The sequence below is a fragment of the Bolinopsis microptera genome, chromosome 8 (assembly GCF_026151205.1).
Source record: "Bolinopsis microptera isolate Bmic1 chromosome 8, MBARI_Bmic_1.0, whole genome shotgun sequence".
Taxonomy (NCBI): domain Eukaryota; kingdom Metazoa; phylum Ctenophora; class Tentaculata; order Lobata; family Bolinopsidae; genus Bolinopsis; species Bolinopsis microptera.
This window is the reverse complement of record NC_087079.1, coordinates 452,290-478,879: the sequence shown is the minus strand read 5'-3', so window position 1 is coordinate 478,879 and position 26,590 is coordinate 452,290. Positions and strand designations below refer to the sequence as shown.

The following is a 26,590-nucleotide window of genomic DNA, read 5'->3' as shown; positions in this document are numbered from 1 at the left end:
CACGTTTTGTGTGACTTACTGCCTTTCTTGATAGCTAAAACAGTATTTTTATAACGCGATTGCTTCAAATTGTGAAATTATTTTGGCATTTAGAATTTGAGCTATTTCAGCATTTCGACATTTGGTTAGGCCATTTTCGAAATGGTTCAATACCGTCAATAAGCTTTACAAGGTATCCTATGCTTGAATATTGCTGTGAAAACTAGATCACAAGATGATTTTTTGAGAAACTTTCAGCTTGTCTAACTTCCAGTAAACCCCTTATTCATTGCCCAAGGGCCCTCTTATCAAAACAGTTCTAATTTCACCAATTGCTCCTTCATAAATGCTATTATTGATGAAACTGAAGAGACAGCCTGTCCTCACCCTGCTTGCTAGGTTACTTCTTTCGGTTACCTGTGTATTGTGCACTGCCAAATGCAACACTTGATCTGAGTGACTTTATATTTTGTTGAATAAATTTTAATTGATAAGTAAAGTAAAGTAAAGTAAAGTAAAATTTATGACATCACATCATCACACATGTCTACAAACTATCATCGCACTGTGTGAAAAAATATATAATAAATATTTCCCCACCAACATTAATTAATTATCAACAATCAAGTGGACCAAAAAAAACTTCACTCGGTTGAGAAGAATGAAACAAATGCTCACAAAGTGCATGGCGCACTGGGTATTTTTTAAGAAAACTCACAACTCCTACTTCAATTCCTCTGACTTTCTCCCAAGGTTTATTTAGAATTAGCCCATAATTGTTGCACAACATATCTTCTCGCACAGGAGTTTTACTAGAGGTTGTTTTCCTTTACAAATGATTGTCAGTTATCCATGTACATATAACATGATTTACCGCAAACCCGCGTTTCCTTCCCCTAAATAGGGCTTAGCATGCATAATTTAAACAAACAAAACCCAGATTTACCGCAGGTCCCAATTTACCGCAGATGTTTTCTTTCTCCCAAACTGCGGTATATCGGGGTTTTACTGTATATAGTGTATATTGCTTTCAAGTTGAAAGTGGAGATGGCCCTTTTTCTGGTTAATAGCTGCAAAGTTACCATTTTGGAATCCCAAGCAGGGAATGATAAGGACAACCATATCATTTTACATATTTATGATAATAATTCATAACAGATAAGTGGCAAGACTAAATTTTAATTATCTTAAGGGATGGTGTAGAGACCTGCACGGCATTATGAACAGATCATGGTTCAAATCTCCCTTCTTCTGCTATTTATTATCTTTTCTAAAGGTAATTTCCTCTTATGCAAGAGTAATTTTATTAATACTTTCACTAAATGGTTCATGGTGTCTTGATTTTAGGATTGAATGGCACAACCATGTTTTGATTGCATTTTTCTTTTATTGATTCTTTTGTAAAGAGATTTAACAGTTTGAAGTAATTTCTAATGCTCAGGTTACAGTGTTCTGACAATAAGTTCTATTAAACCGTATAAAACAGTACCATATGGAAGTGCTGTGACTGTCATCTGCTCAGAGGAAGGCACATGGACCGTGAATAGAAAAGCACCTACTGCTGAACATGGTACTTAAATTGCTTTAATTAGTGATTATTGTTCATGGCTTTTCTTAATTAATTAATTAATTTCTTTGTTAATGGATACGGTTTTTTTGTATACAATTTTTTCCTGGTCCATGGTTTTTGAGGTGAAGCCTCAAAAAAGTATTATCGAGGGTTAGAAATCAAGGTTATATTTTGATTTGCCAGAGTAGTGACCGAATTCGCGTCTGTATGAATAAAATAGTTAGTGCGTGTCGTTGCTGACAAAAAATCGCTAATTAGAACTTGCACATAGGACTGAGAAATGGAAATGAGTTGGAATAAGTTATATGAAATGCTGTGGATTAGGAAATAGATCGGATGCCCATAAAACGAATGTGGCCACATTTTTTGTCTAAGATGGAAACTTCTGCACAAGACAGATACATTAACCATTACTTATCTTCAGTTGTGGACGGAGCTAGTATCACCATTAAAAAGATAACTGAAAGCACAGATGTCGATTGCATTAAAAATGATAACGTTCATGCATCTGATACAATTAGTGTTATAAGTAAGTTTAGTCTAACAAATACTAATTTATAGTATTATGCACACTGCACACTTTGTGGCATTTAACTTTATTTTGATTAGCAACTGAATTTCATTGCATCTGCAATTATTGTATGCAAGTCTTTGCTAATTATCGATTATTAAACTTAATCTTTTTATTGGATAGTCAGATAAAAGATGTTAATTTCAGATGTAGCGGGGGTTTCAAGCGGTAACTGTCGGGTAGGGTGTGAAGTGTCTTGTGCTTTATATCCGCTGGAGAACGAACCTACTGAAATTAAGTGGTCTATCAATGGTTTAACGGAGGTGATTAGAGATTATTCAAACAGGAACAATATGATCAGGAATTAATTAAGATTTAATTTATACTGTTAAATTTGCTATCAGTGTACAATGTACAGTTCTCTAATAAGTTATTTTGTGTCATCTGACTACATTTTTAGAATATATGTTTTAGATTGGTTGATTTTACAGGACTTAAAAGTGGGCGAATCCGAAGAGGTCGATAATGGGGATGATAATAAACCTAATACTAAATATACTCACAGGTAAAATAAGTTTTGATTTTTCTTGAAGTTAAGGTTAGACGTCTAACTTTGCATATGAAAAATACACAAGACTAATTATTTGGGCAGACCCCATGTTAATTTTGCAGATGTAAGATATGATGCAACACATGACAGCTTTTGAATTTATTCAATGCTATAATTAGTAATAATAATAAGATAATTGTTACAGGTCAGGGGAATATAAATACGATTCACAACAAACAAATCTAAAGATAGAAAACCTAGCGGAGACAGCTCACTTAACATGTTCCTTTACTTTGAGCGATAACTCAGTTGTAGAACACACCGTGTCAGCCCTCATCAGACCTACTAGTAAGTTTAATGACGTCACTCCGGTCACGTGATGTGATGACGAGTATTCCCGACTTCTTGTTCCCTTCGGCAATGGTAGGGAAAAACATGTAATATTCTATATTTAATATTTAATATTTATTCTATATTTAATATTTAATATTTATTCTATAATTAATATTTAATATTTATTCTATATTTAATATTTAATATTTATTCTATATTTATACTGATTTCAGATGAGTGTCACATGGGGGAGAGATGTGTGACGAAGGATAAGTGTCACAGTGTGTCAGTTATTGATGACACTACGTGCAGTAACGACTGTAAGGAGTGCTTCACTTACCAGTACGAACCAGGTATACAGACTACAGAGTACAGGGGGGGGGGGGGCTGTGTAAACATGTTCTGTTAGTCCCAACATTTAGTCACAAATACGGAGATATTTGTTGCAATATCCGTGGAGAATGTGATAGAAACTTGTAAATTGTAAGAAGTGCTCAGGTTAACCAAGCAGCACTCCCTATTTCTTCTCTTGAGTATAGTAAGCAGCAAACACGCTGTTATCGTGTGTTTAAGTCTGTGTAAATGTAGTCACTCATCATAAGTCACACGTTCTTTTGAAACCTTCTTTCTAACCAGAACAATAACTGAACTTATAATAATTTAAGTATATCACCTGATGATCCATTAATGACTCATTGTCCTTCTTATATAATAACATTTATAAACAAAAGAGCACCTAAAGAGGCTCAGCAAAGTGCTGGCCTATTTACGCTTACGAAGACTCATTCGTTCAATATGTCTCAAAGTAAATAAACTCCTCCATCCTACTCTATCTCTTGCTAAGTTCACTAAGTTGGTAAAATCATCTTCATTTTCTCTCTTAAATAGGTCCTTTTTCACAATAATATCATACAAATTAGTCCTGTGTCTACCCACTTGTCCTTCTTGGTAATGTATTATAGTCTGCATCAACCACTAGCTTTGGAAATTACTATAATTATATATCAAATGTTTTTAGTTATTACCATCTTGTTACGTAAGTAAAATAAGGAATATGTTCAGGAGATTTCATGGAAGGTAATGGACAGTGTTCAAAAGACACTGCATGGTGTAAAAGCTACTTGGACGAGAGGAAGAAGTGTGCTGATGTAGAGACTGATACTATAGCTAACTACTGTAGCCAGTGTGGCAACTGTCTCCGTAAGTATACTTACAGAGGGGGGGGGGGGGGGACTACATGTCAATTGTCACTTCATCAATATTTGTGGGATCTGTTTATTTAAGATAAAAGCAACAGTTATAAGTATTTGTATAATCCTGCATTACAGTGATAAGCCGTTGTCTCGCTGAAAATATGATTTTTAAAGAACATTTAAGTTTATGTCGGGAAGAGAATGATAGAAACTAGTAACTAGATTGGGACTGAAGATGGCTGTACACTGTACAGGGAGGTTGCTGAGAGTTAGTAATAATAATAGTAGTAGTGCTTGTTTTAGGAGCAATAGTTCTTACTTCTTATATCAATCTCATTATCTTATGTATGAAAAGCATCATCTCTAATATAATTCAGAGAATTCTTTCTGTCTGTACACTGTACGACCGCCCACGTGCAAATTAGATGAGAAATAGGAAGTTGCGTAGTTACCATGGTAACGAGGGTTATTACACGCACGTGCACGTGCAATGATTGTTTTAACGTCATTTTTATCGGTTTTGTTGATATTACGCTGTGTTTAGTACGACCAACATTTTAATTGGCTGTATCTTCGGTTGTGTAGGATATTTTTTGACGCGATTTAAACTTACTAACAAAGAATACTATTAGCGTCCTCCCTGTGACCACGGGTTTTCTAGTTATTATATAATATCATTTATTCAGAAAATGTAACCACATAAGTAACATACCTTAATTCCCAAAAATTTGGGCGACAAAAAATTTGAGCGGGCCTCTCGCCCAAATTTTTTGCAGACCAAATTAATTGCATAAATCGTTTCCGTCTGCTAAATTTTTTGCTAACCAAACTTTTGGCATTTGGCCTGTGGCCCTGAAATCTATAGAAAGATGCTTTTTCTTCATATCCAAGTGAAATAATATTTGAAATTTTAGTTTTCTAATCTGTCATTCATGGCTTGACCAATTAAAAAGGCTTATATTTTAAATGAATAGAAATAACTGGAATAGCTAACAGCTACTAATAAAACAAATGGCTAGAGGTACGGATAGCTAGAGATTTAAACAAGATCTGCAAATGGATTATCATCCACCGTAAAGTCTGATCTACAAGCATCAGTTATACCCGACTTCTCAAAGCCTTTCCTTATGTCATCTGGCCTCCCTTTTAAATATACTATCTGATCGAGAGACTAAATATCACTATTGTATATCTATCATTTTGTACTGTGCCATCATCACTGTATTTTTTAGTAGTTACTGGGCAGATCGTAAATTTTATAATGTGAAACAACTCAGACTACCACCTACATGCTTAAAATTGAAAGCAAAATGACTGGAATAATAAGGAATAATAATGAACTAAGGCAAATATCTAACTGAAATTTTAGTGGAAAATCGTTCATTTTTCGAAGAATTTGTGCCCAAATTTTCGGTCGCCCAAATGAGTTCAAATTTTCTGCCCAAATTTTTCGGGCTCAAATAAATTGTGCTCAATTTAATAGCACACAAATTTTTGGGAACTAAGGTAGTTACATAACGGGGGGGGGGGGGGGGGGGGGGGGGGTGTCACGTCCGTCTATGTCCGCTTGTCTCATAGAATCCAAAAAGGACAGGACATAGGCGGACATAGACGGACATAGGCGGACATAGGCGGACATAGGCGGACATAGACGGACATAGGCGGACATAGGCGGACATTAATGGACACCTAAATTGCTAAATAAAATGTTCAATTTTTGCTGTTATAGGGGGATCATGTTTTTTGTCCGTTCGGTACCCTATATTTTCAAAACGGACAAAAAATAGAGCGGACAAAAACGGACAAAAATGGAAATAACATTTAGATGCTTCCTCCTCCTACTCTTCCTCCTCCTCCCCCTGGGTCTTCCTGATCTTCCTCAGTCCTCTTCCTCCTCTCCTCCTCAGTCCTCCTCCTACTCCTCCTCCTCGTCCTCAGTCCTCCTCATCAGTCCTCAACAGTCCTCCTCCTCCCCAGTCCTCCTCCTCCTGAGTCCTCCTCCTGGGTCCTCCTCCTGGGTCCTCCTCCTCCTCTTCATCCTCCTCCTCTTCCTCCTCAGTCCTCAGTCCTCCTCCTCATCCTTCTCCTCAGTCCTCCATCCTCCTCCTCAGTCCTCCCCCAGTCCCCCTCCTCCTCCTCCTATTCAGTCCTCCTCCTCCTCCTTCTCAGTCCTCCTCAGTCCTCCTCCTCCTCCTTCTCAGTCCTCCTCAGTCCTCCTCCTCCTCCTCCTCTTCCCTCTCAGTTATCCTCCTCAGCCATCCTCCTCAGTCCTCCTCCTCCTGGGTCCTCCTCCTCCTCTTCATCCTCCTCCTCTTCCTCCTCGGTCCTCAGTCCTCCTCCCCCTGGGTCCTCCTCCTCATCCTTCTCATCAGTCCTCCTCCCCAGTCCTCTCCCAGTCCCCCTCCTCCTCCTCCTCCTATTCAGTCCTCCTCCTCCTCCTCCTCAGTTCTCCTTAGTCCTCCTTCTCATTTCTCCTAAGTCCTCCTCCTGAGTCCTCCTCCTCCTCCCTCTCAGTCATCCTCCTCAGTCGTCCTCCTCAGCCATCCTCCTCAGCCATCCTCCTCAGTACTCCTCAGTCCTCCTCCTTCTCAGTCATCGTCAGTCCTCCTCCTCAGTCCTCCTCAGTCCTCCTCCTCCTAGGTCCTCCTCCTCCTCCTGGGTCCTCCAGCCTCCTGGGTCTTCCTGATCCTCCCCAGTCCTCTTCCTCCTCCCTCTCAGCCATCCTCCTCAGCCATCATCTTCAGCCATCCTCCTCAGCCATCCTCCTCAGTCCTCCTCCTTCTCAGTCCTCGTCAGTCCTCCTCCTGAGTCCTCCTCCTCCTCAGTCATCCTCCTGAGTTCTCCTCCTCCTCCTCCTCCTCCTCCTAGGTCCTCCTTCTGGGTCCTCCTCCTCCTCCTCCTCCTCCTGGGTCTTCCTGATCCTTCTCCTCCCTCTCAGTCATCCTCCTCAGCCATCCTCATCAGCCATCCTTCTCAGCCATCCTCCTCAGTCCTCCTCAGTCCTCCTCCTCCTCCTGGGTCCTCCTCCTCCTCCTCCTCCTGGGTCCTCCAGCCTCCTGGGTCTTCCTGATCCTCCCCAGTCCTCTTCCTCCTCCCCTCCTCAGTCCTCCTCCTACTCTTCCTCCTCGTCCTCAGTCCTCCTCATCAGTCCTCAACAGTTCTCCTCCTCCCCAGTCCTCCTCCTCCTCCTGGGGCCTTTTCCTGGGTTCTCCTCCTGGGTCCTCCTCCTCCTGGGTCCTCCTCCTCCTGGGTCCTCCTCCTCCTGGGTCCTCCTTCTCCTGCTCAGTCCTTCTCCTCCTCCTCCTCAGTCCTCTTCTTCCTCTTCCTCCTCCTCCTCCCTCTCAGCCATCCTCCTCAGCCATCCTCTTCAGCCATCCTCCTCAGCCATCCTCCTCAGTCCTCCTCCTTCTCAGTCCTCGTCAGTCCTCCTCCTGAGTCCTTTTCCTCCTCAGTCATCCTCCTGAGTTCTCCTCCTCCTCCTCCTCCTCCTCCTCCTAGGTCCTCCTTCTGGGTCCTCCTCCTCCTCCTCCTGGGTTTTCCTGATCCTTCTCCTCCCTCTCAGTCATCCTCCTCAGTCATCCTCCTCAGCCATCCTCCTCAGCCATCCTTCTCAGCCATCCTCCTCAGTCCTCCTCCTCCTCCTGGGTCCTCCTCCTCCTCCTCCTCCTGGGTCCTCCAGCCTCCTGGGTCTTCCTGATCCTCCCCAGTCCTCTTCCTCCTCCCCTCCTCAGTCCTCCTCCTACTCTTCCTCTTCGTCCTCAGTCCTCCTCATCAGTCCTCAACAGTTCTCCTCCTCCCCAGTCCTCCTCCTCCTCCTGGGGCCTTTTCCTGGGTCCTCCTCCTGGGTCCTCCTCCTCCTGGGTCCTCCTTCTCCTCCTCAGTCCTTCTCCTCCTCCTCCTCAGTCCTCTTCTTCCTCTTCCTCCTCCTCCTCCCTCTCAGCCATCCTCCTCAGCCATCCTCTTCAGCCATCCTCCTCAGCCATCCTCCTCAGTCCTCCTCCTTCTCAGTCCTCCTCAGTCATCCTCCTGAGTCCTCCTCCTCCTCAGTCATCCTCCTGAAATCTCCTCCTCCTCCTCCTCCTCTTCCTCCTAGGTCCTCCTTCTGGGTCCTCCTCCTCCTCCTCCTCCTGGGTCTTCCTGATCCTTCTCCTCCCTCTCAGTCATCCTCCTCAGTCATCCTCCTCAGCCATCCTCCTCAGCCATCCTTCTCAGCCATCCTCCTCAGTCCTCCTCAGTCCTCCTCCTCCTCCTGGGTCCTCCTCCTCCTCCTGGGTCCTCCAGCCTCCTGGGTCTTCCTGATCCTCCCCAGTCCTCTTCCTCCTCCCCTCCTCAGTCCTCCTCCTACTCTTCCTCCTCGTCCTCAGTCCTCCTCATCAGTCCTCAACAGTTCTCCTCCTCCTCCTCCTCCTGGGGCCTTTTCCTGGGTCCTCCTCCTGGGTCCTCCTCCTTCTGGGTCCTCCTTCTCCTGCTCAGTCCTTCTCCTCCTCCTCCTCAGTCCTCTTCTTCCTCTTCCTCCTCCTCCTCCCTCTCAGCCATCCTCCTCAGCCATCCTCCTCAGCCATCCTCCTCAGTCCTCCTCCTTCTCAGTCCTCCTCAGTCCTCCTCCTGAGTCATCCTCCTCCTGAGTCATCCTCCTCAGTTCTCCTCCTCCTCCTCCTCCTCCTCCTAGATCCTCCTTCTGGGTCCTCCTCCTCCTCCTCCTCCTGGGTCTTCCTGATCCTTCTCCTCCCTCTCAGTCATCCTCCTCAGTCATCCTCCTCAGTCATCCTCCTCAGCCATCCTACTCAGCCATCCTTCTCAGCCATCCTCCTCAGTACTCTTCAGTACTCTTCAGTACTCTTCAGTCCTCAAAATGTTTGTCTGCTAATGTCCACCAATGTCCGCTAATGTCCATCCAAGTCCGCCAATGTCCGTCCGGGTCCGCCAATGTCCGTCCGAGTCCGCCAATGTCCGTCCGAGTCCGCCAATGTCCGTCCGAGTCCGCCAATGTCCGTCCGTGTCCGCCAATGTCCCAAAAAACACGTCTGTTGTCTCATAGAATCCAAAAAGGACAGGACATAGGCGGACATAGACGGACATGACACCCCCCCCCCCCCCCCCCCCCCCCATAACATAACTAATACTACTTACCTTTAAATAATGATAAGAGTAATAAATGTATATTATCCACTGTGATAATGCTATCATATCTGTTACAGAGGGATAATGAAGTGTGCAATGTTGCTATGTTAGGGAATGGGCAAAATTTGCAGACTTTAGGCAGTCTCAGGTTGGACTATACAACGGCGTAGTATATAGCGTTGCCTGACACGATTGTTGAATTCGACACAACAGATAACTTACAATGTTAATGTCTTACACTGACTTTCCTGACGATTCGTAATGTATAAATCTAGAATTACCCGCATAGAAGTTCTTTTTCTTTACAACAATATATTCAACATATTGTTTCTATGATAAGCTACAATTCCTGCAAACTATAATATCATATAACTACAGGGTTGGCCGAAAGTCACTGGACATGCGTTGGCCTTAATAGCTCCGCCATGTTTTATATTTGAGAGCTGTTGCTTTGCAGATAACATACTGTATTATAATAGTAGTATTAGATGCCATCGTGGGGTAGGTGCTTTCCTGCACCTTTTCTGCCTCGACATGGTATAAAAAACATAAGCTTGCAACCTGCAATCCAAAGGTGATTGCAGCCCTTACGGAAGACTATAAGGTCTTCAGTTTCCTATATTTAATGATACAGAACGATAACTTGTTAACCTCAGAAGTTTCTAGTATCGTTATGAATCGGTACACTTACTGAGCTTGGTCACTTGTCGACGAGGAAAAATGAGAAAAGATTCCAAATATCATCCCTGATGGAGTGATCTGATTGGTTGCTGTATTATATATATATTATAGCAGCTGTAAGTCTAACTACAGTAATCTACCTACCTGTTACATTACGTGTTGTGATATTAATTACCTACCTGCAACTACCTGTAACATGTCTTTATTTCTTCATTATTTGAAACTCATCTGCTTTGTGACAGGTGCCATTTTCCTTTCATCTCCTAAGTTTAACCAATCAAATGTAAGGAGAATTCTCCAGCCGCCAATCAAACAGAAGGGAACATTCCAGCAACCTATAATAGGGGGATTACTACCTTGTTCTCATTATATTAGGACGAATGTGTTTCCATCCTCTCATTACCTGTTAACATAAAGCTAGGAATATAGTCTTTAGCAGTAAGTAAAGCTGCTGAGAAAGTGATCTCCTCTATTTTAGGACACACTGTACCACTGTACCACACTGTACCACACTGTACCACCTGCCCACTCAGACACACTCGTCATTCAGTGCCATTAATAATCTCTTTATACACGTCCTTTTTCTTTGTGCGCTTTTCTTACATGGGAATTAAAGAACGGATGTTTTATTTCAACAATTTTGTAATCAAAACTGGTAGTTTCACTGAGGAATGTTTAAATATTACTATAGACGAGGGAGAGATTAACACGTGATCTTGATTCTGGGCTCTGATTGGTCAATAGTCAATACTGTTAGCTTAATGGGTTATTTCTGTCACGTGATACCGTGTGCTACTTCTCTGCGTAATCTTACAAGCAGAAGAGTTTGTCTGATGAGGCAGCTAGTTTCACTGCAACCAACCAGCCCGAACCAGGCTTGATATCAGTGGGGATAATGAATATTCTCTCAACTCCAACTCAATTCACCAATTAACTTCCAATTAACCAATTAACTTCCAATTACTTAACGAATTAATTTCAGAGTTGGAGTTCTCCTCATCTAAACTAATTCTACCTCTGGTGATCTTCGTTATGTTGTGTCTTCTGACCATACTAATGTGCTACAAGAGCTACGAGGAAAAACGATCAGTTCTTCCCAAGGTAATTATAAATTATCTAATTTACGTTTGAATAAGCTAATTAAGGTTTGAATTAGCTAATTAAAGTTTGAATTGGCTAATTATTAACGTTTGAATTGGCTAACTCATCCTTAAATTTGCTCCGTTGACTAAGTATTTGTTATACAAGTAATGACGACGTCATTATGACGTTCAGCTGTTTGTGTTTAAAACTCTCGCTGATTTATTTAATAAGGATATAAGCATTTTCGTGCTGTGTGTGCACCGTGTGTGCACTGTGCACTGTGCTGTGTGTGCATTGTGCACTATACTGTATGTGCATTGTGTGTGCACTGTGCTGTGTGTGCAGTGTGCACTGTGCAGCAACATTTCTTTTCTTTATATTATTACACTTTAATACCTTAGCACCAAAAACGATAAATTAGTAAGCAGTATGTTCTTTATTGATTATTGAGACTGAAACCAAATCGACAAAACGCAAGTTCAATGTTAATAACAAGCATGTTATTTCTGTCCACTATAATTGACGGTCATTAAATAATAAATACTTTTAAAGTATAAAACACACTGAGTTATTGTGTTATGATATGATATTCTAGAGGAACTTTGTTTATTACTTAATTGATAAATGATAACTCTGATAGTACTACTGGTTGTTATCTCCAGGTTGTAGCGGTATTCCAGCTCATCTTTGAGCCATTAGATCCATTATAGTCTTGACTAAACTCAGCAGTTAACATATGTGTGCCAAAGAGCCCTTAAAGCCCTGTATATGTGCTGAAATAAACCGTGTTACATCAAATCAGCATCTATTGGAATTAGAGAAAACCTTGTAGTAAAGAAAGGAAACTGTAGAACCGTGTGCTCATTGTGACGATGTAAATAGTTGCGTAAATAGTAAATAGTAAATAGTTGTATATAGAGGGTATATTGGGGTAATGTTGGGGTAATATGGGGTATATTGGGGTAACTATTACTACTGCTAACATTGGGGTAACTATTACTGCTACTAACATTGGGGTAACGTGAACTCTAAAAGTGAACTCTAAAGTGAACTCTAAAGTGAACTCTAAAGTGAACTCTAAAGTGAACTCTAAAGTGAACTCTAAAGTGAACTCTAAAGTGAACTCTAAAGTGAACTCTAAAGTGAACTCTAAAGTGAACTCTAAGGTGAACTCTAAGGTGAACTCTAAAGTGAACTCTAAAAGTGAACTCTAAAACTCTGTTTCCCCAGGTTCATGTCACTAAGTCTGGTCCTGCAGGTAAGATAAACATCGCTGCCCCCCAAACATCAACAACCCACATTATGTGACACAAACTACTAAACTAATGGTTAAATTTAGGTTAAATTGGGAGTGTGAGAGGTTATTTGGGCGGGAGCAAAGTTAGTAGTTTGTGTCGTATTGACTGATGCCCAAGCTATTCAGTGTTGCAACATATTAATAAAATCACATTTAACCCAATGTCTCATTATTTTCACAATTCAATACGTCTTACAAAAAGTCATTCCCTCTTTTAGCTTCTATTCCAAAGTATTAATAATTGTCAAGAAGTTAAAATGTTGAACGTACTTAATTAAGTAGCAAAATACCACCTCCGATTCCAGTTGCTTAGCACATTTCACGGAAGGAAAATGTTCTCACAATAAGATCACGTGATCATTTCCAGTTTCATTAAATGTACTTTATACTTTTATAGTTGCCTATTGAGCCAGACATTGCTGTACTCGGTGAATAGAAGTGAATAGAAGTGGATCAGTGTTAAAGTTACGTATTTTCAAGAGCTGTAATTATTTAGAGGTGGTTACGTAGGTAACCTAACTATTATTATTATGTGGTTACCTAGGTTACCTGGTGTTAGCACTTGGTTAGCCACGTGAACATACTAATAATAATACAACATATTGGAGTAGTTTCATAATCATCTCTATGCTGAGTTCACACCATTACCAGATCAGACGGGTGTATTTTAGCTGGTGTACTAGTGTGGGTACTACGACCCTGTGTTAGACGGCCACATTGTGTACGCATATTGGGAAGAATTTCTGTAATATGATTGTTATTCAGCATTTTCCGGCTAGATTGCCCGCCTGATATCATGTGGTGTATACTGATAGTGTCGGTCTACTGTGTGTAATAACATGTGGGACACAGTGTGTAATAACATGTGGGACACAGTGTGTAATAACATGTGGGACACAGTGTGTAATTACATGTGGGACACAGTGTGTAATTACATGTGGGACACAGTGTGTAATAACATGTGGGACACAGTGTGTAATAACATGTGGGACACAGTGTGTAATAACATGTGGGACACAGTGTGTAATAACATGTGGGACACAGTGTGTAATAACATGTGGGACACAGTGTGTAATTACATGTGGGACACAGTGTGTAATTACATGTGGGACACAGTGTGTAATAACATGTGGGACACAGTGTGTAATAACATGTGGGACACAGTGTGTAATAACATGTGGGACACAGTGTGTAATAACATGTGGGACACAGTGTGTAATAACATGTGGGACACAGTGTGTAATAACATGTGGGACACAGTGTGTAATAACATGTGGGACACAGTGTGTAATAACATGTGGGACACAGTGTGTAATAACATGTGGGACACAGTGTGTAATAACATGTGGGACACAGTGTGTAATTACATGTGGGACACAGTGTGTAATAACATGTGGGACACAGTGTGTAATAACATGTGGGACACAGTGTGTAATAACATGTGGGACACAGTGTGTAATAACATGTGGGACACAGTGTGTAATAACATGTGGGACACAGTGTGTAATAACATGTGGGACACAGTGTGTAATAACATGTGGGACACAGTGTGTAATAACATGTGGGACACAGTGTGTAATAACATGTGGGACACAGTGTGTAATAACATGTGGGACACAGTGTGTAATAACATGTGGGACACAGTGTGTAATAACATGTGGGACACAGTGTGTAATAACATGTGGGACACGGTGTGTAATTACATGTGGGACACGGTGTGTAATTACATGTGGGACACAGTGTGTAATAACATGTGGGACACAGTGTGTAATAACATGTGGGACACAGTGTGTAATAACATGTGGGACACGGTGTGTAATTACATGTGGGACACGGTGTGTAATTACATGTGGGACACAGTGTGTAATAACATGTGGGACACGGTGTGTAATTACATGTGGGACACGGTGTGTAATTACATGTGGGACACAGTGTGTAATAACATGTGGGACACGGTGTGTAATAACATGTGGGACACAGTTGTTTTATCTTTACATCAGTTGTTTTATCTTTACATCGACACGCCAGCTACTCAGCTTGCCTTTGCTTTGTACAATGGACTTCACTGTGGAAAATTTGAACAGACTCGAAAAAGAGTTATCAGTGGCGTTGTATGACATTTTGAAACTCTCGAAAACTCAAACCGTTACAGAGCTGAATCATTCGAGATTAATGGCCATTACGAAAGACCCCTTGGCTAATGCTGTCGAAAAACTTTCTAAATTGATGACAGGCAATATTGAACTATGTAAATATGCGGCCAGTACGATAGACAGACTGAAATCAGAGCAGCTTAACTATCAGAAGGATCTTATCAAACAGCAACAGAAAGAGCTCGACTCTGTCCAGCAAACTGTACAAACTGAGATGAAAAAAACATGGTGCGACATCGTGAAGGAGAACTGTGAAACAACTACCAGTGCTCCGTCGATTGACAGTATAAAGACAGCTGTGAAAACTGTAGTTGAAGATGACGTCCGCAGTAAGAATTTCATTGTTTACGGTGTGCCAGAGAATTACGGCAGTGATCCACATATAGTGGCAGAAGAAGTGATTACCGAAATTTGGGAATCATCGGGGTGTGATCCTCAAGTGGTGGCAGCAAGTTTGATCGGGATTAAAAAACCTGCAGATAGTGGTAAACCAAGACCGTTAAAAGTGACATTGGCTTGCACGGAATCAGTCAAAATGGTTCTTGCTCGAGCAAGAAATCTGAAGAAATCTAATTATGTAGCGTACCACACATGGTACATCACACCTGACAGAAATAGGGAGGAGAAAGCAGCTCACCAGAAACTTGTTGTAAAAATGAAGGAAATGATTGCTGCTCAGCCAACAAAGTATCATTATATCAGAGACGGCAAGATTTTAAGTGTAGATAAGGTCAAGATGTAACATATAGTGTTTTTGATATCCATATTACTTTGATTTAAGTGTACTATAAGGCTCTTATCTATGGCTGTTGCGTGTATTTGTTGATTTCGGCGTGTATTTGTTGATTTCGGCGTGTATTTGTTGATTTCGGCGTGTATTTGTTGATTTCGGCCGATAACGAGGAACGTTTAACCGTGATTGTAACTCAGGTATGTGATGACTTGTAGAGCACACATCGCTGAATAGCAATCGCAATGCAGGTCTCACCCAGGCCAGGTTTATCTATAGGGCTCTTTTCTGAGGGAACACTGCCAGTTGTTTATGTATTGTGTTGTGTGCTAAGGTGCATCGTTTCATTTTTGGATATTTTGGTACGTCCTAAGCAAAGGGAATTTATATTTATCTAATTTTATGTAATTGTAATACTTTAATATTATAGTAAACATTAACCAGTGTACCAAAAGCTGGTCCCCAATCAGTGTGTAATTACATGTGGGACACAGTGTGTAATTACATGTGGGACACAGTGTGGGACACAGTGTGTAATTACATGTGGGACACAAGTCTTCATATATAACCAGTTGTGCAGGGGATCATCGCCAAACTCCATCACTCCTGGATTACCAACAATCTAAAGCTACTGTTGCAGTATTATGAAGGAACTTATAAAATGTAGCGATATCTTCTAAATAGCTGGTGGTAGCTTTAGTAGTAAGAGCAGGATGTCTTGTCTAGCCGTACCTCTTTAAACGGAACATTAAGAGATTTAAAAACTTTATCTGCTCCATGGGAGTCAAATGAAATTGTAGTTGCCTAGCAACAGGCTATATATAATATCAACACCGATCTATAGTTGTAGCTTCATTACATACATCGTCTGATCGTCTCACAAATATAATGAGTTCAGAGTCTCAGAATATAATTGGTGAAACGGTAAGTTAATACTAGTGATGTGGCTTGAATTAAACCTTTTATTTATATTTGTAGTGTATTTAAGGTGGACGGGACCTCATGGAAGTCCCCACTTGGTGGTAGCTTCATGTTGCACTTCCCGTTCCATCACGTGGCAACCAACAGATTGCAGTGCGGTCATATTAACGGCAAGTGTTGCCATGGTTACCTATTTAATTTGTATTATGTGGCTTTTAGAGCGGTCATACTAGTAAAGGCGCTTTTACTTCTGTTAGAAAGGTTAAATATGTAAACTTATTGATAAGCCAATATCTAAACTATCCAGCTTTGCTCTAAGTTCTGAAGTAAGCATTAAATCTCTTCTCTGTCGTATCAAACCATGACATATTAATATTAGCTGAAGGAACCTGAACAATGTGGTTTGAACTGGTCGACAATAAAGTAACACGATACACAATTACTTGTTCTCAACTCCGTGTGGCGCGGCGGTGTTATGACCATATAAGGCAATCATGATGCCCATATAAGGAAGTAGACTGATGATAACTAGGTTAGTTGACGGTTACTAGGACACACTTCCAGGTTAGTGGTACACTGTGTCGTGCGGGACAGGCTTGCTAGCTGAGGAGTCCTCGTTATATCTGGTGAGGAGTGGTGTGTGAGGTGTGAACTAGGGGACATCTCACATCATTTGTAAATACCTTTACTCATTAGCCATTGCTAAAACTGAAAGTGAAAACAATAGAAAACACGGAGTTCAATTATTTAGAAAACTTCAAGAAGAGTAAGATTACCTTTGAAGCTCACCGTCTTTTATTATTCTTAGTGTACGGTTATAATATTACCACAGCTAGCCGGATTAAAACAACAGGATCCACTACCGAACAAAGAGGATACAACTACATCACCCTCTATAATCACATCTCAATTTATCACAATGTATGTTTCATGTTTTAATGCCCCTTGAGCTATTCTGAATTAACAAAATCCACACCCACTAACTATTTTCTGGCTACATCGCTACAAGATAGTTTTAGGTATTCAACATGAGAGTACAGACCGAGGCTAATAATGTACTATAGGTCCCTTTTGTCTTTATTCTCGAGAATATTGAATATAGAGCACTTTACGATCGAACAGCATTGTATATCCACCAGCGTGCGCTTTTTCGCATAGCGGGCTCTCACCAGCCCGCTGTCAAAGGGCCCGATATCTCTACAGCCCGCTCATGATATAGCCCGCTAACAAGTGACATTTAATTTGACCAGTAGCAATATAGCCCGGAGTTCTCTAAAATATTTTCAGTTTCTGTATCGTCTCCATGTGAAATTCCATAAGACAACAACTTACAAGTTACTTAGAACTATAGTTGAAACCGGTTTAATTCAATTTCATTAACGATGAATTCAATTGCAATAATCGTACAGTGAGCTAATTATAAGTGTAGTTTCTGTTTATTGTAGTTTCAGCCCCTATATACGACACAGCCCTTTATGATTGGCTTACATTGAACACGTGACGTGTTACCATGGTTACAACAATTAGTGGCGACCTTTTCTAGAGTTGACTTTTATACAAGCTCCATTGTTTATTTATAAAATTATATATTAACTGTAATACGCCCGCTGGTGGATATAATCCACATCACCTCGACCTGCGGGCGGAAAAATCGTATAGCACTCGGGCCCGATGGGCCCTCCGTGCTATACGAAAATATGTCCTCCTCGGGCTAGCGCCCTCGGGGACATATGAAATATTGCACGCGCGTGCGCGTGCAATATTTTGTTCCGCCCGCGAGTCTCCGGTGATATGTATATATATGCCTCGTTAACAAGCTTACTGTCCCCGCCCCCATTGGACTCACGGTGGAACACGGTAGTAGAACCGCGCTGAAACTCTGTATTTCATTCTGATTGGAGGAGAAAGCGTCACGTGGTGTGAATGCTGGGTTTTGATTGGTCCGAGGAGTCAACTGTCACACACTGTAGTGCCTAGTTATCAGACAGGACTACTAGATACCAGCTGTGTCTGAAAATGGCTTTTCAGACACGGTTAATAGCCAAGTGTAGAATATGTAATGGACACAGACCAATGCTCTGTGTCTCTATAGTCTGCGGTATTCACTATTTGATTCCTACACCTGGGGTCATTGTTAATATAATATGTTGAAATATTAACTCAATCAGGCAATCAGCATATAATGTACAAACTTTTGACAGCGGAGATAAAAGAACTGTAAATATTGCATTACAAAGATCTGTTATAATAAAACGTTTTACTGTTCATTTTGAGGACGTTTTCTAATCAAAATTAGTCTTTCAACATCATGTCCAGCTACAACACCCTAGTAACCATAGTAATCCTAGTAACCATAGTAACCATATTAACCTCTAACATCACCCTAGTAACCATATTAACCATAGTAACCTCTAACATCACCCTAGTAACCATAGTAACCATAGTAACCTCTAACATCACCCTAGTAACCTCACACAATTCCACATCTTCATCACTGTCATTGTCCCAACATTAATGCTGAATTTTCTGCTAGCTTCAGGTTAATTGTTATGAAGACTATTCGCTAAATTGTTAAAGCCCCACCTATCTTATGTAATGTAAAATAGCACAAATAAGTTATTCAATGTTTAACATATGTTCTCTTGAAGCGCTGAGTCACTAATTGTACACACTTCACTGTTTCAGCTAAATTTGTACCGCAAGTTTCCATAGTAAAGGAGAACCGGTGTGCATCTGACGAGAAATTCAACTTAAAGGTTTTAATAGTACTCTAGGACTGATAAGGCGATCAACTAAATGTTGACTAGTTGAATATACTGATTAATTAATTACATTTTCCTTTTATCGCTGGGTCTCTAGATTCCACTTTTACGGCTTTATCAAAGTCTGAAAATATACTTAAAGAATCCTGCCTGTCAGTTCTTCTTATTGCATGAACGATCCCCGCTAAAGCTGAGGTATTTCATTCTTCAACTATGCAACCTGCATGATGGCTCAAAATTCAGTGCAAAGTTTGAATATAATCTGTAAATAAAACACTTTTCTTGTCCTTTGTTGTTTTTCAGCAGAAGTACACTCAGTCCCTCTCTCTTACACTGCCCTGTTACCGGGACAGTATATTACACGCTACTCACTGTATTGTCTTATACTGCTAATATACAGTATTATATACAGGGTGTACAGTGAACATTGCGCTTCTATTATTGTATTAGGGACCTGCAGATACTACTAGATAGGACCTGTAACTGTGTGTATATCTCCCCAGTTACTTAATTACATGTAAATTAAATATTGCAGATGATTAATTAAAATAGCAGTAACTTTTCTAAACACTCAGTTTTTATTATCAGACTGAATACTTGGTAGCGCAGCTTGTCCTGACTCAAGCCCCGTGTATAATAACAAGCCCCTCATACAGCTATAAGTTTAGTGTAAACCAATGTCAGAGAGCCTTCTTCAAGAGGTGTGACCCCCCCCCCCCCCCCCCCCGGGGACACCCCAACCCCCCCCCCCCCCCCCCCCCCCCCTTTAACATATCGTCACTTATTATAGTTCTCGTATTTCCCAAAATAAGCTATTGTGTCGTAATAATTGGAAGGTTTTGCTTATTACAGTGAATCCAGTGATGTGTTAAAAGGGAGATTGAATGATATTAATATCATTTACACCACCTGTACAAATAGTGCACACCTGTACAAATAGTGCACACCTGGAGCTCACTCCAGGTGTGCACTATTTGTACAGGTGTGCACTAATTGGAGGAGCGTACCACCTGATAGGCATACCTCATAGAACCACTGTTGCAGGTCATTAACTTCAGATCAACTAGGATAGAACTAATTGCAGAGAGGAAGGACATGTGAACTGTGTAGCACAATAGTGGGGAGGCGATGTTAGTCCGGCTACATAACTGAACTTAATAGAGAATTTCGTGAATATAATACCATTTGTAGAGTTGCCACTTAAACTCCTTTTTAAGTGCAACCTCATCGTTAAACTGCTGTTTAAGTATGATCTAAAGGTTGGTAAATACGACCCTTATATCTCTAGTAAAGAGCACGTTTTAAGCAAATTGTAAGCAAGTTCTTAGCAGGCTAGGTAGCAGGCTGGGTGCCAGGCTAGGTAGCTAGCAGGCTAGGTAGCAGGCTGGGTGCCAGGCTAGGTAGCTAGCAGGCTAGGTAGCAGGCTGGGTGCCAGGCTAGGTAGCTAGCAGGCTAGGTAGCAGGCTGGGTGCCAGGCTAGGTAGCTAGCAGGCTAGGTAGCAGGCTGGGTGCCAGGCTAGGTAGCTAGCAGGCTAGGTAGCAGGCTGGGTGCCAGGCTAGGTAGCTAGCAGGCTAGGTAGCAGGCTGGGTGCCAGGCTAGGTAGCTAGCAGGCTAGGTAGCAGGCTGGGTGCCAGGCTAGGTAGCTAGCAGGCTAGGTAGCAGGCTGGGAGCCAGGCTAGGTAGCTAGCAGGCTAGGTAGCAGGCTGGGTGCCAGGCTAGGTAGCTAGCAGGCTAGGTAGCAGGCTGGGTGCCAGGCTAGGTAGCTAGCAGGCTAGGTAGCAGGCTGGGTGCCAGGCTAGGTAGCTAGCAGGCTAGGTAGCAGGCTGGGTGCCAGGCTAGGTAGCTAGCAGGCTAGGTAGCAGGCTGGGTGCCAGGCTAGGTAGCTAGCAGGTTAGGTAGCAGGCTGGGTGCCAGGCTAGGTAGCTAGCAGGCTAGGTAGCAAGCTGGGTGCCAGGCTAGGTAGCTAGCAGGCTAGGTAGCAAGCTGGGTGCCAGGCTAGGTAGCTAGCAGGCTGGGTAGCAGGCTGGGTGCCAGGCTAGGTAGCTAGCAGGCTGGGTGCCAGGCTGGGTGCCAGGCTAGGTAGCTAGCAGGCAAGGTAGCAGGCTAGGTAGCTAGCAGGCTAGGTAGCAGGCTGGGTGCCAGGCTAGGTAGCTAGCAGGCTAGGTAGCAGGCTGGGTGCCAGGCTAGGTAGCTAGCAGGCTAGGTAGCAGGCTGGGTGCCAGGCTAGGTAGCTAGCAGGCTAGGTAGCAGGCTGGGTGCCAGGCTAGGTAGCTAGCAGGCTAGGTAGCAGGCTGGGTGCCAGGCTAGGTAGCTAGCAGGCTAGGTAGCAGGCTGGGTGCCAGGCTAGGTAGCTAGCAGGCTAGGTAGCAGGCTGGGTGCCAGGCTAGGTAGCTAGCAGGTTAGGTAGCAGGCTGGGTGCCAGGCTAGGTAGCTAGCAGGCTAGGTAGCAGGCTGGGTGCCAGGCTAGGTAGCTAGCAGGCTAGGTAGCAGGCTGGGTGCCAGGCTAGGTAGCTAGCAGGCTAGGTAGCAAGCTGGGTGCCAGGCTAGGTAGCTAGCAGGCTAGGTAGCAGGCTGGGTGCCAGGCTAGGTAGCTAGCAGGTTAGGTAGCAGGCTGGGTGCCAGGCTAGGTAGCTAGCAGGCTAGGTAGCAGGCTGGGTGCCAGGCTAGGTAGCTAGCAGGCTAGGTAGCAGGCTGGGTGCCAGGCTAGGTAGCTAGCAGGCTAGGTAGCAGGCTGGGAGCCAGGCTAGGTAGCTAGCAGGCTAGGTAGCAGGCTGGGTGCCAGGCTAGGTAGCTAGCAGGCTAGGTAGCAGGCTGGGTGCCAGGCTAGGTAGCTAGCAGGCTAGGTAGCAGGCTGGGTGCCAGGCTAGGTAGCTAGCAGGCTAGGTAGCAGGCTGGGTGCCAGGCTAGGTAGCTAGCAGACTAGGTAGCAGGCTGGGTGCCAGGCTAGGTAGCTAGCAGGCTAGGTAGCAGGCTGGGTGCCAGGCTAGGTAGCTAGCAGGCTAGGTAGCAGGCTAGGTGCCAGGCTAGGTAGCTAGCAGGCTAGGTAGCAAGCTGGGTGCCAGGTCAGTAAGATAGTTAATACGGTGCCGGCTGTCAGAGACATCTAGTCAGTTATAATAGTCAGGAGGTTAATTATAGCTAGTAACTAAGTAACTAAGTAACTAAGTAACTAATGTTAATTAGATTACTGTCCCTCACTTGACCTAAGACCTTGTTCAGACCTGGTAACGATACATTATGTTTGGGGATAGTAGTAATGCAAGACACCGGTTTTAAATATACTTTATACTGTCGGACACTCTCAATTTAATAACCGTTTCCACGCATTTGAGCGAGATTTTAATCTCACGTCGCTTGATCGAATGTCAAGCTCCTCTCTGATTGGTTTACCCCAGTCACGTGACTAGAATACTGCTCTCTGATTGAGTGTGACGTTCTGGTGTACGTCAAACCGTTCAAATGAAGGATACAGCTGTCTCGAGCAGTTTTAATAGCGGCGCTGCCTGCAGCAGCAGTAATATTATCAAGTTAAACTGACTAATAGAGATATTGCAACACAGCCAATCAGCTATCAGAGCGTTCATCACGTGCATAAAACCAACCAATCAGAGGACTTAATTTCTGTATTGGAAATAATGTTCAAATACTTCTCTAGCATGTTCTAGTGTTGGCAACTCGTTACGTTATGAATTGCACTGAATCTTATCATAATACCAAGGAACACGTGAGATTAATGTTTTTCAGGTGTCTCTATGCAAATAGCAGCTCTACCCCTGTCATAAATGTATCGTTACCATGGTTACCACTTACCATGGTTATCGTTACCCTGCTTCATTATACACAGAGCAGGAGATGTAATACAGCTCCCCCTATAGAGCGAGGCAGAATATAAAATAACTCACGCATAATGTGCATTTTAGTTGTTCCCTCTATCTTAATCTTGAATTTCTTTCATTACTTACCATACTATTGGTAACTATTGGTAACTATTGGTAACTATTGGTAACTATTGGTAACTATTGGTAACTATTGGTAACTATTGGTAACTATTGGTAACTATTGGTAACTATTGGTAACTATTGGTAACTATTGGTAACTATTGGTAACTATTTCCCTCAACATAAGATCATTGTTCTTCAGAAAGCTATGAGTCTAACACATATTTGTGGTCTACAAATACTTCATAATACTTATCTTATCTGCTCATCCTGTGTATTTGTTAAACATCACAATGTACAGGTTGTATTTGTTTTGGGCAGAATGAATGTCATGTTGCTGTCTGCTGACATCTCTATTCTCAGTGATTTCAAGTCTCCCCCACTCCTGCTGTATAATCTTACCATCTCCCATATGTTTCATTAACTCTTATAATATACCTACACACCGTTATACTACTGTTACTACACCAGTAGGGACCGTGTTCAGAAAACAAATATATCACCATATAGGTGGGAATATTTGGAGCACACGTGCACATACAGTAAAGTGCACGTGCACATACAGTAAAGTGCACGTGCACATTGTACACGCGCTCCCACCGCGTTTCCTATAGCTCTCTCTCTCTCTCTCTCTCTCTCTCTCTCTCTCTCTCTCTCTCTCTCTCTCTCTCTCTCTCTCTCTCTCTCTCTCTCTCTCTCCTCTCTCTCTCTCTCTCTCTCTCTCTCTCTCTCTCTCTCTCTCTCTCTCTCTCTCTCTCTCTCTCTCTCTCTCTCTCTCTCTCTCTCTCTCTCTCTCTCTCTCTCTCTCTCTCTCTCTCTCTCTCTCTCTCTCTCTCTCTCTCTCTCTCTCTCTCTCTCTCTCTCTCTCTCTCTCTCTCTCTCTCTCTCTCTCTCTCTCTCCTCTCTCTCTCTCTCTCTCTCTCTCTCTCTCTCTCTCTCTCTCTCTCTCTCTCTCTCTCTCTCTCTCTCTCTCTCTCTCTCTCTCTCTCTCTCTCTCTCTCTCTCTCTCTCTCTCTCTCTCTCTCTCTCTCTCTCTCTCTCTCTCTCTCTCTCTCTCTCTCTCTCTCTCTCTCTCTCTCTCTCTCTCTCTCTCTCTCTCTCTCTCTCTCTCTCTCTCTCTCTCTCTCTCTCTCTCTCTCTCTCTCTCTCTCTCTCTCTCTCTCTCTCTCTCTCTCTCTCTCTCTCTCTCTCTCTCTCTCTCTCTCTCTCTCTCTCTCTCTCTCTCTCTCTCTCTCTCTCTCTCTCTCTCTCTCTCTCTCTCTCTCTCTCTCTCTCTCTCTCTCTCTCTCTCTCTCTCTCTCTCTCTCTCTCTCTCTCTCTCTCCAATCCTCTAAACACTGTACACCAGTAACTAACCAGCTGAGAGCAGTGAGGCTAGTAGTGGGGCTTGCTGCAAGATACTGTTAGTAGAGGATGCGCACTGTGTGTGTGTTACCTGAACTTATTTGGTGTTTGATATAATCATCAGGTAAGATAAGAGAGGGAGAGGGAGGGAGAGAGAATCATGACCTTTATCTAATGATAATATCTTGTACACAGCTGTAATCCGTATCCCTCGTTATTATGGTACTGGTAAGTTGGCATATAATATTGATCATTATAGTAGTCATTATAGATGTCAAGCAGTATTCAAAGAAACAATATTTATACGATATCATTGCTTATATGTTTAATTCCCTCTTAATTTAATTTTCAAGTAATTTTTAATACTGATTATTGTTAATACTGATTGGACAATTAAATATATCAGTTACTAAGTACAGAGTGATCTTAAAAGAAAAAATAAGAGTAGATCTTTTTGATTAGGACGTTAGATCAGTTATCTGCTTTTTTATTGTTGATCGTCCTTTCCTATATCTGTACATCAAAATGAATATAATCAAATCTAAATTTCTCTGAAGATTTTCATAGTTATGAGGTGAATTTTTGCTGAAGCTGTCAAATATTCGGCATGGTTGCAAGCTTAAAACAAATCTGCACGTGCGCAGAAGTGTACGTGTGCAGAAGTGCACGTGCGCAGAAGTTCACTTGACTCCTCAGGAATGATTGCTTATTATTATAGCTGGCTGTACTCCTTCTAAACATTGTTGTTTTCATTCTAATATTGCATGTTACTCAACTAGTAGTACAACCAACATTTTATTTTTCCTCCCATGTGATTTAAAAAACTTTATTATTTCTCCTAAATGGTTGAATAAGAATTGAGATAAATCAGTTAATACATGTATGTTATTGAGTTGAGTCGACATATAATTATAAAAGTTTTGTAACTGCAGGTGAAAACCAAGGGAGGAGCCACGCCCATAAACGGGGGGGAGGTCAGCAAACAATCATCCCAAATAATCTAACAGAAGGCAACCAATACCTGACACCCTCCTCCGCGCTCAAGCCCCCCTCTCACAACCCTCCCTCACCGGATGAGGGGCCTGATGAGGGGCCTCACTTTGAGGACGAACCGGTCCAGATTGTGCAGCAGGGGGACGAGAGGATAGCCACCGTTATGCAACATCGTCAACAGACATCTTCTCTAGGGCAGGATCGTCAACAGACATCTTCTCTAGAAGAGAACTTAAACTTTGGTAGTGATGATGACGTAAGGGAGGTGGATAGTGGGAAGGGTGGTACACACCCCGCACATACTGAGAGTAGAGAACAAACTGAGAGTGAGGGGGTAGCTCGGGAATTAACTGACGTTTCCACCAGGGACGTTAAGGTTCGGCCCATGTCTGACAGCTCATTGGTTTTAACCAACTGAAAGCTGATCTGTAATCATTTCCATTGTACAGAGCTTTTTTTGTTTGATTGTTTAAAAGTTCGGATAAGGATGTGTCTTTTAGTTTGCTTCCTTCTTATGTGCTGAGATCTGATCTGGTAAGATATTTCAAACTCTGTGAAACCTGGCGACCCCTTGTGAGCCTGACTGAGTGGTGTTTAGTGTAATGCCCTCTGATAACAGTATGCGTGTTAGGTACGGTTATCTTGGTTAATTAGTTTAATAAGACGTGGTCATCAATAGGATGCGCCATTAATTTATATTTCATTAAGAAAAGTCGTCACTTTTCAAGAGTAATTTGTTGGCTGATATTTTTATCAGAAGCTCAGAAGTCCGCGGATAATATACAACCGTAAAGTTTCTTTCGTTCGGTAGATTTTTATTAATTAAAATGATATGACCACTAAATTGCTGTTTTACCAAAATGTTCTCAGAGATGTTTCAGATTAATGGCGATTTATTTTTTGATTGCCAATGAAAACAAAATATACCCTAAAAATTAAAAATTTTAATGTTGCTTTAAATCATTGTTATGTATTATCTTTTAGAATTTTATCTTACTTGATATTAAATCAGTAAACTTAGTTTCTATTCTATATTTAGATTTTCAATGGGGTTATTTCAAGAATTAAAAATATTCCAAAGTTGAGATTTCTAATCTTTCGGTTATTTCTGACGGCCATTTTCACATAGTGAGGCTTTTAATTTTCCCGTTCATCTCATATTGACAGAATCGTATGTGTACGTTTTATTTATAGGATTTATTGGATTGGCACATATATAACAAGTTTGTCTCTGGTTATTAAAAAATCTGATTTTCAGTCAGATATGAGATTTTGCGCTTAATTAAAACTCTAACCAGCTATTTTTAAGGAATTAACCTCATATTTCCCTTAAGAAATGACCGGAGAAGTTTAGAGTATTTTAATATTACTGTTAGTTGCGATATTTAAAGATCGGATCGACGAAGCAAATTAAATTGCTTTGATCATAA

The 26,590-nt window shown here is 42.0% G+C and overlaps 1 protein-coding gene across 2 annotated transcripts; it reads left to right on the top strand.

The window, feature by feature from the left end:
• The first annotated feature begins 1,155 nt into the window (after positions 1 to 1,155).
• LOC134819122 (uncharacterized) lies at positions 1,156 to 26,590 on the top strand. Of its 2 annotated transcripts, XM_063828895.1 has the most exons (12): positions 1,156 to 1,255; positions 1,421 to 1,549; positions 1,974 to 2,078; positions 2,268 to 2,383; positions 2,552 to 2,625; positions 2,816 to 2,958; positions 3,177 to 3,296; positions 4,006 to 4,143; positions 10,921 to 11,039; positions 12,252 to 12,279; positions 18,808 to 18,878; positions 25,100 to 26,590. In XM_063828895.1, the coding sequence occupies exons 1-12, from the start codon at positions 1,210 to 1,212 to the stop codon at positions 25,169 to 25,171; spliced, it is 1,161 nt and encodes a 386-aa protein (XP_063684965.1). In that variant the 5' UTR covers positions 1,156 to 1,209; the 3' UTR covers positions 25,172 to 26,590. The 2 variants fall into 2 exon arrangements, with proteins under 2 accessions (XP_063684965.1, XP_063684964.1); XM_063828894.1 differs by lacking the exon at positions 18,808 to 18,878.

Excerpts from the sequence above, each read along its gene's own strand:
- LOC134819122 (XM_063828894.1), top strand. The coding sequence starts at position 1,210 with ATGGTTCAAATCTCCCTTCTTCTGCTATTTATTATCTTTTCTAAAG. Across the intron at positions 1,550-1,973 it reads AGCACCTACTGCTGAACATG|TTGTGGACGGAGCTAGTATC; the intron begins GTACTTAAATTG and ends ACTTATCTTCAG. Across the intron at positions 2,384-2,551 it reads CTATCAATGGTTTAACGGAG|GACTTAAAAGTGGGCGAATC; the intron begins GTGATTAGAGAT and ends TTGATTTTACAG.